Here is a 13,600-nt window from a genome sequence, read left to right on the forward strand (position 1 = left end):
AATATAGATATAATTACTTTTTGAGTACATGCAAGTATACTTTTAATTTATTGAATCTGTAAATAACAATAAATGCTATGATAGATTCTTAGTTTTAAAAATTATGGTTTCATTTTTCACACGCTGTTTGATCATTTACAAAATGATATGAAAAATATACATTTATAGACAATTGTACGGGCATTTATAGAAAAAATATTCTTACCATGGTTTTTTGAAGCTCTGAAGCCGAGGAAAATAAAAAAAAATCCACAGTTTAAATGCCTACACTTGAAGCAAAGCTATGATTTTAAACTATATATTTCAACGCGCTGTGAAGAATTATCTGGGCTTTAAAATGGTCAAATAACTTAAATATTTTAAAATTTATTAATTTTTTCAAAAAATCGTCAATTCGACGAAATTTTTCTACCTAGAAGTAAATTATAAAAATCACTGTCGTATTCTCAGTTTTAGAAATTTTTTATTTTCCGAATAATTTCCGACATTTATCCTCCGAAATAATCATAGTTAGCGCCAGCGCTAAACTTATTCTAGCAGTTGCAAACTCGCGCCAGTTATGAAAATAGCATATTATTTTCAAAAAAGCATAATTTCATATGACGATAAAGCCTTCGAAAAATAACCTCAACTTATCTCACTTTAGCTAAAAATATAAGCCTATACACTGTAAAGAGGTTGCATTAGTTTTATTCTTTTTCTCTAGAAGAAAAGCATTTAATGTAAAATATTCTCGGCAGTTACATATATGGAAGAATGAATCATAGGGCAAAGAAGTGACAGAAAGCGAAGATGGTGGAAAAATATAAAGAACCATCCATAAGCACTCAACATAGCGTGTGCTTTAAAAGGTATTAGAGAAAGCATACGTTATTTTCATGTTCCATTTTGCTTCCTCGTTTGGATTTGCAAAATGGCGTCTGTTCTATTTTTTTGCTTTGGTTGTCTAGAAGAATTTTTGAAATCGTCTGCATTGCTTTGCAGACATGGATGCTAAAATTACCTATTTCAGATAAGTCAATAAATGTTTCAAAATACATTTATTTTGTAATCATTGTGAAATATGCAAATAATTTCAAATTTGAATTGCGAATACTCAGCAGTACAAATATAAGTTCGGAAAAAGGAAGAAAATAAATTTTATAATAATTTCTTATTTCATGACAGCTAATTTTAGGAATAAAAACATACATTAAATCTAGATCATATTTTGTTTTGTTCTCAAATAAACGAGACAATCATACAGCAGTAGTGGAAAAGGTTTTAAAATACTTATATAGTAAAAAATTGCCGTGCATCTTAACACTAAAAATAGTGGCTACTATTTTACACATAAGTGGTGCTCCATTAAGTGTTACACTACACAAAGAATGTTCTTTTACACAATTTTGCATAAAGTATCCGCCATTATTTTTTTTCTACTCAGTGCTAAAATTTGTAATGATAAGAAGAAGATAATTGTTACAAGATAAGAAACTCATTAGAGTCAGTAAGGTTATTTTTACGATACAATAAAAAATATTAATCATCAATTTAGAATGAATATGTGCACAAATTCTAAAAAATTTATTAGTCTGGAAATCAAACATTTGCGTAGTGTTGAGAAAATATAAAGACGAATGTGAAAATTGACTTAACAGAGAGGAAGTGGTTAGAAATTATACATGTTAAAAACACTCAGTACGTTTCAAAGATTTAATTAAAATATAATTATCTTTATTAAGCAACTAAAAATAAACATGGGTACTTTTACGTTAACCATTTGTTTTGGTTGATGCGTAGCAGCGTATTATGCGTCTTCTAACTCGTGCCAGCTTGTATTTAAATGTAGACAATTTAAGGACGATATTCAAAGCTCGCCAACATCGATGTTTTTAGAAGTGAAAATAATTCTCATTTGGTGTGAATGAGTAAGCATAGGGTGTAAGCATATTCCATTATAAGTGTTTAGATTTAAAATTCATCTTTTAAACTGTATATGAAAACTCGATTTGTTGTTAACATGAAATAAAGGGTTTCTTTCACACCCTTTATTTCGGTTGCTCAACATGATACTCGGAGAGATTTACAACAAGGTTTTCAGTGAGGGGATTGTTTAAATCTAGGGATGTACTAAATACCCGACCAGATTGACATTACCCGGCTATTACTTGGATCCGGTAAAAGAATTTTAGGTACTGGATACAATGATGTGGTTGTTTCGTTTCAAAAACTCGCTACTGAGTTCCAAGATCAGGCCATTTTTACTGGGTATCCAGTACCTGGTAACACTCATTTCTGCTCGACCTTGTCATACTCAGATTTACAGTTGTTTTAAATCTATTCATAAATACTAGTTGCAATCTCGGAAATCCATCAGTTTCGTACATAAGATTGAAGCAACTGCGCATGCGCACGTTTATTTTAGATGCTACGTAAATTTACGCTGTATTGGGATGATTTACACTACAAAGTTAAAACTACAAGTGCTAAAACACGAACTAGAACTGATTAAAAACACAACTGAAATATTAAAGCACGAACTAGAACATAATTAAAACACAACTCTTGTTTGAAAAAACTACCAATACTAACGTTAAAAACTTAACAACTTTTTAATAATCTTAAACATAACAATTCTACCAAATAATAAACATCATACTCAAGAACAAATCAAAACTGAAAAATCATCGGTGGAGTAACTAGATCACTTAAAAAAATACAACAATAACAAAGGCGCATCTAGATCACGCATCGTTTTGTAATTTATTATCGTTTTCAAATTCCACAAAAAATAAATGATCTAGTTCATTGCTTTCAACAACAAGCACCCTGTTCATAGCCGCTAAATGTTGTTTTCTGTTTAAGACCACCTTCGAACTAAAAACATGGATGCGAATTTAAAGAAATGTATTGATGAAATTTAGAAACGAATCATGCGATCTTACAACCATTGGTTCATTCAATTAAAAAATAATTTTATTGGTTTTTGTTTAACATTATGGTTGTCTAATTGCACTAGTTCCATAAGAAACTAGATACGTTTTTACTATTTCAAAATTATAAATTATGTTTATTTTAACTATAAAGTTTGGTTAAAAAAGTTAAATAATCAATAGAAGTTCAGTAATATTTTTTTTAAATATTAATATTAATAATAACAAGCATTCTTATCGCTGAATTCATCCAATTCTATAATCTACCAAACTTTTCTGCTCACAGATCCGCAGTTTTACGTAGAACAAAGCATCTTGAATTGTTTGCCACTTCTTTATTCAAATAGTCTACATCCATTGTAAATGTCTGTTTTGATTTTGTGGTCAAAGTTAAAATGATATTCCACTACGTTAACGTTTTTAACTCAGCGAAAAAAATGACGAAGACTAAAAATATTAAATAATTACTACTACTTTGACATTTATTTAAAATTTATACATGTGTGGCGTAACTACCACTATAAATAATAAATATCAATTCATCAGTATATAAGACATGTTAACTTGATTGTATCATGAAATACGTTTTGATAGATGAAAGTTGACATAGTCAAATAATTAACTCCCCTCATTGGTGACCTGTGGAGGTGACATGAGCTTGCCAACAAAAATGGATGGTTCACATTAAACAGCTGATTTGCTTGAAAAAAATGTACTGCTCAAAGGAAAAAAAATCCTGTGAAGTAAAATAAAGTCTCTCAGTTAATAAACAATATTGAGAAGAAAGGAAGAAAAAAACGAAATCCTATTTAAAAAAAATGGGAGAAAAAAAATTATGAGCGAAATACTATACCCAAAAAAATGAAGAAAATATAATGAGCAAAAAATTAATATAATTAAATAAACAGCATGAATTAACTAGTGGTATCTGTTCATCGAATCCTACCTCAGATAAAATTCTGGAAGGGGAGTAATTTGGCGTAACTACCACTACAAATATTAAACACCAATTCACTAGTATATAAGACGTGTTAACTTGATTCAATCATGGTTGACATAGTCGATAATTGAATCCCCTCACATGATTCGTTTAGGTCGCGAATGATTCGCGCAAAAATAAAATAAAAGAACAATAAGAAATGCAATTCAAAAATTTAACAATTGAAGTTGAAGTAAAAACAAACTTAGAGTTCATAAATAATAATAATCAGAAGAATTTAAAAATGCAGAATGTGCGTTTAACGTCAACTTTCGGATTTTAGAAACTTCCGGATCAAACTTCCGGATTTTAGAAAAATCTCTTAGTTTCACTTATGTAAGTTAGATAATTTTTTCATGGGCGCAAGCGCATTTCCCAGAACTGATGCATGCACAATTACTTGAAATCTTCCGTAGGGAAGCGTTCGGTAGTTATGTAAATTTGCGAAATCTCCCTATTATAAATAAATTGAAATAACTGGTTGAGGGACGACTTATTTTACGCGAGTGCGAATTTCTATCCGGGGAAACCTTGGTAAAAGTGAAATATATTCGCTAAAGAGAGGTATCCGCTGTAATCCAAATGCAGAAAACTAATTCTGATAATTCTTTTAGCTAAATTAATATGATAGTTAAATAAATACAAAATTAGAAATAGAAAATTGCATTGACATTCATTTTAAGTTGATAAAATCATAACGAATTAAATTCAAAGATAATTAAGAAATGCTATGTATGTGCGATTACTCTTATAATAAATTTGTTTTCAGCAAAAGAGTAAATGCAATATATGTTTTTATTATTCGTGTTTATAGATTTAGTATTTTGTTTGTTTTGTTTCAAAAATTGTCTTGAGAGTGCAGCCTGTATATTTTTTTCATGATCTTTAAACACAGTTTCTCAACTTTTTCTTGAAACTTTTCATTACTTTCCAATCAGCTAATTTTGAGTTTAACTTGGTGTTTGCAGGGTTTTATAATTGTAAAGCCCTGAAAATACCGAAATAATGTTTGGAAAAGTACAAACAATAAATACTTTTAATTCCGTAATATTTTTTTTCAATGAGAAATTTGCTTTTTAAGACAAGCTACAGATTTCAGAGCAACCTAAGGTCAAACATCTAGTATCGATATTAAATAGTTATACCTTCTAAATTTACAATTGTTAAGCCCTGCAAATACCGAAATAATGTTTGGAAAAAAATAAAGTAATACAACAAGACATCTTTCTAATTCGAAATTTTTTTTTTCAATTAGAAATTTGTTTTTTAAAGCAAACTACAGATTTTATAGCATCAAGATAATTTAAAAACAAACATCTTGTATCGATATGGAAAAGATGCATCTCCTAAATGTTGCCACATTTTCTTCCGAAAAAAAAAGCAGTTTGATATGTTAAGAAAACAAAATCTAAAAATAAGAATTTAGTGTATGCACCGCTGCAATAGATACATCTTCCGAACTTTGTCAGACAACGTTTATTTCCAAAAAAGCGCTCTTCCCTAAAAGTTACATTTTCCTAAAACAACCGAGACCTTTGCTCTAAAATATCCTTTCAAAAATTTAGTTGATAACTTCAAAGTTTCAAAAAGAGGTAAAACCTTTCAATTCTTATTTTCGTTACTCCTTAAAACTTAACACATTCCAAAAAAAGAATAAGAAAAAATGAATGAAAAATTCTCAGCAGTAGGTCATGAAATCTCCGCTTTAGCCTTACCATCCTTCAACTGCTTGCGACAATATCAAATTGAAAAAGCCGAATGACTCTGCTTTTGTCGTCAGAATTTCCCCAAGAAAAAAGAAGCTGTATTTCATTCCAGTTCTTACATGTCATCTCATATTCTGATTTAGGCCTATTTTTTATTCTTCGTTTTTATTCTGTGTTATGTCTTTTTTTTTCTTCCTTCTTCCAAAGACCACCCCTCAGTCGAAACAAATCGGAACTGTAATGAAATAAAGATTCTAGCGTCTATACCCATCTTCTTATTGGTCCTGCCTCTGAATTTCGTAGACTTAGATGGATTTATTTGAGAATCAAATTTCTAGGAAATCGTCTATCCTTTGTCGCTGTAGTGAGAATGAGATATTTTATAAATTTTTCTTCCCCAATGAGATTTATATTTGAGTAAAAGCACAAAAATAAATAAAATACTTGACATGTTTAAGAGTATTTTATGCTTTTGTTTTCAACTAAGTTATAATACTTTAAATGACAGTATGATTATCCGTGAAATATAATCTAGCTTGCTTAGTTTAAATCGCCATTTAAATTAAAACCCAATTAAGCAGACGCTTCTGGTATTTCGTCTTTGGAATGGGTACTATCTATATATGGACTCTAAAAATGGGTACCGATCTAGTTATATTATTTGTTTAATGATATGAAATGTATGGGGAGTCCACATTTAACCCTATAAGATTATCTAAATCTAAAGAATTCATAGGGACAATAAACTAGATGCATTAGAAATCAAGATATCACATTCGATTTTCGACGTTTATCCAATTGTATCGGAAATCATTGGAACTGTTTTTATCTAACAATATCTATAAAAAAAGCTAGATATAACATTTATAAAATTGTCGGAAGGTATGGGAAATGATTGAGACAACTTGTGTGAAACAAAAAATAAAGAGAATCTAGGTGGAATTAGATTCTCCATTTAAATCAATAGGGAATCATGGGAGAATTTTATATTAAACCAAATCTAAGGAAAATCTAGATTTCACGTTGGATTATCCATGATATTATCGAATTATATGGTAAACCAGTGAGATTGTTTTATTTAACTATATCAAGAAAAAAATCTAGATACAACATTATATCCCTTTTACACTTATCGAAACTTATAGGACATCAAACTATTTAAAACAAAACCTAAAGTAAATCTACGTGCCAATAGATTCCCTATAGGATTATTTAAATCTCTAAGGTAACTTGGAGATTATTTGTATTAACAAAATTTATGATGAATCAAGATTTCACAATCGATTTCTTATAAGATAATCCAAATCTGCAGGAAGTCAGGGGGGTTATTTATATTAAATCAAATCTACTAAAAATTCCGAACGAATCAGTGAAGCAATATGAAATATTGAAACATGTGCAGCATAAACGATTAAGTATGCAAATTCGGAACGTAATATTACCAGTATCATTTAATGTGCTTTTAAATTAAAGGATTTAAATGTGTTGGCATGAAAAAATTCGATTTATGGAGTTTCAAATTTGACGAGTCATATAAGTTTTTAAAAATATTCTTTGTTTTAAGCGTTTATGAATTATATACAGGTGGTAGAATATTCCATCAAAGGAAAATTAGCAACAAATGTAAAAATTATTATAGAAATACAAGACAAGGAAATCTTATCTTTTAAATTGAAACGAATTTGAATAGAATTTTAGAATTAAAATATTTGTCAAATTTTCAGATTTGGGGTTTAATTCGTACCAAAAAAAAGTATAATAAATCTCTGAATATTCAAATTCATTCAAATAAAGAAATTTTATTCTTTAATATAGACAATCTTTGATTTCAAAAATAAACTCAGACGTCGGAACACGATTCTTTAAAAAAAGAAAACACTTTTCTTTTCAATTACATGCAAAAGTACTAGATTGAATGTAAGGTTAAATGGTGCAAGAGTCGAAATAGGCTATTTAGAGCGGCAAACTTAACTGATATTATGCACTCAAGTTAACGAAAGCAAATGCCGTAGTCAGCTATAACTGTTTAAAGAAATGTTATGCACTTTCTGTTCGTTGGGCCAGTGTTTATCCAAAAATGATATATTCAATGAAGAACTAAAATAAGAGTTAGGCCTTAAACGATCTCAGTAGTAAAATTAAATGATAATAAAGATGATAATTAAATTATAAGAATAGCAAAGAAATCTCAGTAATGAATTGTAAATTAACTGATTAAATTTTTCTGATTGGATATGAGTTATTTGAATCTGAGTATAATTGGTTGATTTTTTTTTAATTACTTCATTTGATGGTGAAAGTTTGCTCAGTTTTGAACATAAATATTTGAGTGACATCGTTTAAACTTCTAAAAATTCCGGTTGGATTTAAGTCTGTATTTGAAAACAAATATTTAAGATAAAAAATTAATTTCCTTACTATAAATACTTATGTACTTATATATGGCTATATTATAACCTCTCTATCCCCCCTTACAGCCCTCAGAGACAAACGGAGTTTTTGCGACCCCTGACATGCTACATTTTATACATATTTATATCGATGATATAATATCATTCTTAGAGGGACTTTTCGAGATGATTTTAAGCTTCAGATTATGTAAAACTGAATTTATTCATTAAATTTTACATTGAATAAGGTTTTACAACTTTAAATACAGATTTTTTAAAACAACGTAACTAGCGAACGTAAAAACGTTCATTCGGTTTAAAATTGCTACTAATGTAGTTTCCATTACACTTAGATGTTTACTACTTTTAATTGAATGATAAGTGTTTATTTTAAAGATATTTTCTCATACAATGTGTTACCAATTTGCTAAATTAATTTAAAACAAATTTAACTTATGGACAATTCAAATTACAATAATAATAGACATGCTATTCAGTTTTTATGTTAATTGGAAAAAAAATTGAATAAATTGAATCCGTAGTAAGAAAATGAGACGTATTTAAAAGAAACACATTTTACTTTGAAATTCCTTTTTGGTTATTTTTTAGGAATTTGGAGTCCCTCTAGGGTTGCGCTCGGGAACATTGTAATTTATTGTCACCTGCAGTCTACGCCACTGTCAAACAGATCATCAAAATACGTCCACTAAATTTGTGAATAACCCCTTTCAGCACCCGGAAAAAGATGGAAAGCTCTCGTATACTATTCCAACAATTACATACATAGGAAAGTCTAGCACATCGACACTTGGCACTATTAGAATGTAAACGACAGAGCCAAGCAAAAAGGAGGAAGATAAAAACGAATTTCGACTGTCTCCAATCAGAGATGCGTCCAAAAAGGGACTGCAAAAAAAGAGGGAGGGAAGGGCTTCACCAATTTATCTTAACTTGCAGAAGGACCAAGGGATACTGCTGCCAATGCTAGTTACATAGGCATTTCTGTCAGTGTCCCATTTAACTAAGGAATTTTGCAGAGTAGTGTCCCAATCCTGGATGGCTAAATTAGATTGGCCAAGGGAGAGAAGATTCTGTTCCTTTAGCCAGCTTCGATTTGTGAACTGGACAGACGGACAGGCCATCAAGGATAAAGGGAGCTGCTGGATTCTTTTGCTCGTTCCCATGATTCACTTGCCATCCATCAGGATTAGCGTCATTCTAAATGTTCTGAATGTGCATGGTCAAGAGACAGAAGATATTTTTCTACTCTTCCCTTTAAAAAGAAAACGTTTCTGGCTTTTCTGTGGCTTATTTAACGAGTACGGGGTCCGGCAGATGAACCAATTTTTTTAAGGATAAAATAGGCAATATAAACTGTTTTAAGAATCATTTAAGTTAAAACAAATATACGAATAATCCGAGAAGCAACGTCATGCTGAGATCAGTCATTTTAACATGTTTCATATTTTGTAAACGGACGTTACCATTTTTTAACAAATGTTACACAAGAAAGTCTGAAATCTGGTGAAAGCCGACAATTACATAGTTGCTTCGGGGAAAGTTCTGAGTATCTTTAACATCTGTAAAACATTGATTTGCACTTGTAACGAAAAATGTTGACAATCAGCATGTTATAAATAAGATATAATGATGTTAAATATTTTACAATGTTCACCGTTTTGCTTATTGTCATTTTTGTAGATATGTATGCGAAGTTATCATATTTAGTAAATATTTTGAATATGCAACAAAATAGTTACATTAATTTTACATTCACCAGGTTTTGAATTTTCAAGTTATCATAAAACTCAAACTTTTCTCTCTGTTGATGTCAAATATACAACAAGGTCATAGCAATTCTATCAACTTACTAAGAAATAAACAGGATCATACAAGTTTGTTACTTCAAGTAAAAATCTGGTATCAACGGAAAAAAATCAAAGAATTTTATCAAACTCTGCTTCTGCTTAGCAACAGAGAGGAATTATAATGAAAATCTTTCTGAACAGATGGATAATCAATCAAAATTACCCTTTAACTCTCCGTTATTCTTTGAAGGTTGACTTTATAAGTTACCTTTTTATAACTTAATAATACTTACTACTAATACTATAATATACTAATAATTCAATAAATAAAATACTTGTTATCCTTATATTTGTAATATGTTATATTAAAATCTATAAAAATTAATTAGTTTTTAAATGTGTACAGAATATTATCCTGTGCAATATTTATGCAAACTATTTTATTCGGAAGATGCGTAAATCACATAATTATTTTCAGCGTATCCACTGTAGTTAAAAGATTGCATTTCTTACAGTAAATTTTTATCAAATGCAAAATAAAGCTTTTCATTCGTAATGTTTTCTTTTTTAAAGTACAGAACCTTTCACGACTTGAGTTTTTTTTTAAAAAAGGTGAAACATTCGCAGTCAAAACTTCTCATTGGTTAATTTACTTAAAATTTATTTATATATCTCTGTACTTATGGCATAAAACATATCAGTCTAAGTCCTAACTAATGACTATTGAATAATTGTGATTCGTGCTAAATTGTTGTAGGTTTTTACCGAATTGCGACTTAGATCGAATTCTGGAGCGTGACATATTTTATACGGAAGATGGCATGGCAGTTTGCGAAAATCACATAATTAATTTTAGTGCATTCCGCTGTAGCTAAAAGATATCATTTCTTACCGTAAATTTTTATATTAGTCTTAATTAAGGGCTATTGAATAATTATGAATCGTGCTAAATTGTAAGTTATTACTGAATTGTGACCTATATCGAATTCTGGAGTGAGATATGATATTTTATTTGGAAGATGGCATGGTAGTTTATGAAATTTAATATTTTTTATTTATTTGAAAGATGAGAATGCTAATTATTTTTTTGTTCTTTACAGTTGGACCAAATTCTCTATCCTCTGACTTGATGATGGCAACGAGTACTCCCATAGAGTCTTCTAGAATAGCCCCCTACATAAATGTCTCCAGTGCAATGGCACGATTGCCGCAAGAACGTTATTTGGTGCCAGGTGCCCACTATCTACCCTACGCAGACCCTGCTTTCATTGCAGCAGCCCAGCATTACGCAGCAGCAGCGGCAGCCGCTGCAGTAGCAAACACAACCACGAGTGGGGCTACCACGGGTGGAGCTGCACCAACTGCACCACCGCCTCACCATAGTTTCTTATTCTACCCGACCCCTACTCATCCGTTCAGTTTATCTGCATTGATGGCTGCTGAAAGACTTAATAATAAAAATTCAAGCATTGCTGATTTGAGACTGAAAGCACAAAAGCATGCAGCAGCACTGGGACTTTAATGCTACCTGGAATTTTTAATGGGGCGAAAAATCAAACAATTTCGTTAAAAGGGATGTTGGAGATATCAATGATGTAGTTCAATGATGAACACATGAACTTAATCAAAATGCACAAACGGGATGTTTCGAACAAAAGTGCTGAAACGATGTTCTGAAAGACTTGTGTGTTTGTGACCAAGCAATATGTGACTGATAGCAAGGCTAACAGGAAAATTGCTGTTCTTAGATTTGATGAAAATACTTGCTCTTATGCTTATTTGGTTCCTGGACAGATAAATGAAAATATTTTCTCAGTGATTCTGGATTTAAAGTATAGTTGTCGATAATTTAAAAAATGTAAATGTTTTAGTACGACTTGGCACAGATAATGAAGAGTTCAGCATTATTATGTTAGCAGATTATAATTATGTTACTTTTAAGAAAATGCTTTATATGTTAGAGTAGAAATTTAGATATTTTACGAATTTATATTTTATGTTACTTCTCTTAATATTTCTNTTTTTTTTTTTTTTTTTTTTTTTTTTTTTTTTTTTTTTTTTTTTTTTTTTTTTTTTTTTGCAAAACTGAAATGTTAAACTTCAGTCAAACAGGAAAGAGGTTTGCTGCTTTATCTCATGTAATTCACTTACTTAAGGCCTATTATTTAGTAGTTTGTATTTAATTTTTTAAAATTTTCCTTGAAAACAGATATTTTAAATTAAATAATTAAAAGACAAAAATCATCAATCAAAAAAACAAACATCTAAACGACAAAGACTTTGGGAATTTTTGACTTATTAGAACAAAATCAAATGATAAATATGTTACATGAAAATAATTACAAAATAATTTTGACAAAATTAAACAAATAAATAATTATGAAACAAAATCAAAAGTTGCGACTATACACATTGCTCAGTATAGTTTATAGTTTAAATGAATAATAAATAAAAAAGAAATCATTTACACAACATCCCCGTTGTAGGCCAAGGGTCATGGAGGTTAAGTCTCCGTTAATTTTGAGGCTAACTACATGAGGGTGGTAATGTGCTTTAATTGCGCATTATCCACTTTTACTTTCCAGACACATCAATCTGAAGTTGGGTGAGCTTGAAGCCTACACCTAGGATTAAGTTTTCTTCTTTCTTCAGTTTAAATGAATAATTCTGATCAGCATCTAGTTTACGGTAAGAAACTATTACAAGTTTGAAATATAGTTTTATCAAAACAGTGCTTTTTTCCAACAATATAACTCAAAATTTGAAAACAAGTTTATATTATTTATAATTTATATTATTTAGATAATTAACTTTATTTATAATTTATATTATTTACAATTTTTTATTATTTACAATTTTTTATTATTTACAATTTTTTATTATTTATAATTTTTCATATTATTTATAATTTATATTATTTACGTTATGAACCACAATTGATTTATGTTATAACATAATAAAATAGGGAATTGCACTGATTAAAATATTTTTTAACAATTTGTAAATAAAGTAAATAGTTATTCATTATTTTTTCTTAATTATGTTTAGAAAGAATTTGTTTATTTGTTAGATCTTTTATGTTTATAAATTTTATGAATATATTTATTTCGAAAAATTATTTGAATGCATTACGTAAAAATTCTAATACATCATACTATTTTATTCTAGATGCAATAAATATGTAAAATAAAGGTGTTGTTATTATAATCTGAATTGTCCATTTTATTTCAGAAACTTCTCATCATCACAAAAACGCAAACTTCATTTAAAGATTTTAACTAAATATCATAACATCTTTATATGCAAAAGCGAAAATCTGTCTGTAGTAACTCAACAACGGGAGAACCGATTTGGATCGCGCTTTTTTCCTGAAATTTGCGATTTTTCAAGGTCGGTTTGCACCACTTTCGGTGTCATGTAGTTCGGGCGCAATAACGAAAACGTGAAATTGGACTGATTGGCAATGTGGTTTTTTGCTTGTTTCATATTGCTAATATCATTTTGTGATATTTTTCAGCCGATGAGTTGTTTGCATATTATATTGGGAAAAAAACTTGTTTTTTCATTGTTCTAATATTGCGCTGTCACAGAAACGGCATTGTTACAAAATGTTTCAAAAGAAAAAAAGTGGACGAAATTTTGTGAACCTTCAGGAAAGGATTAAATCGTGAGTTTTTCCGGGAATGCGTTCGGCCCAATATCGAAAATATGAAATTCAATTGTTAAAACCTATTTTTTCCCTTATTTCTTTAGAATAGCATCACCGATTGCCCTGGCGTTTTTTGTTACAGATACTAATATT

At 29.6% G+C, this 13,600-nt stretch overlaps 1 protein-coding gene across 1 annotated transcript in view; it reads left to right on the plus strand.

The window, feature by feature from the left end:
• LOC107457353 (short stature homeobox protein 2) overlaps positions 1 to 12,773 on the plus strand; it is a 75,973-nt gene extending 63,200 nt beyond the window's left edge. Inside the window, exon 4 of the mRNA XM_021148380.3 lies at positions 10,899 to 12,773. Coding sequence (XP_021004039.1) covers positions 10,899 to 11,320 — 422 coding nt within the window. The 3' untranslated portion in view covers positions 11,321 to 12,773. The remainder of the gene's footprint in view (positions 1 to 10,898) is intronic.
• The last annotated feature ends 827 nt before the right edge of the window (positions 12,774 to 13,600 follow it).

This window comes from Parasteatoda tepidariorum, chromosome 3, assembly GCF_043381705.1.
Source record: "Parasteatoda tepidariorum isolate YZ-2023 chromosome 3, CAS_Ptep_4.0, whole genome shotgun sequence".
Taxonomy (NCBI): Eukaryota; Metazoa; Arthropoda; class Arachnida; order Araneae; family Theridiidae; genus Parasteatoda; species Parasteatoda tepidariorum.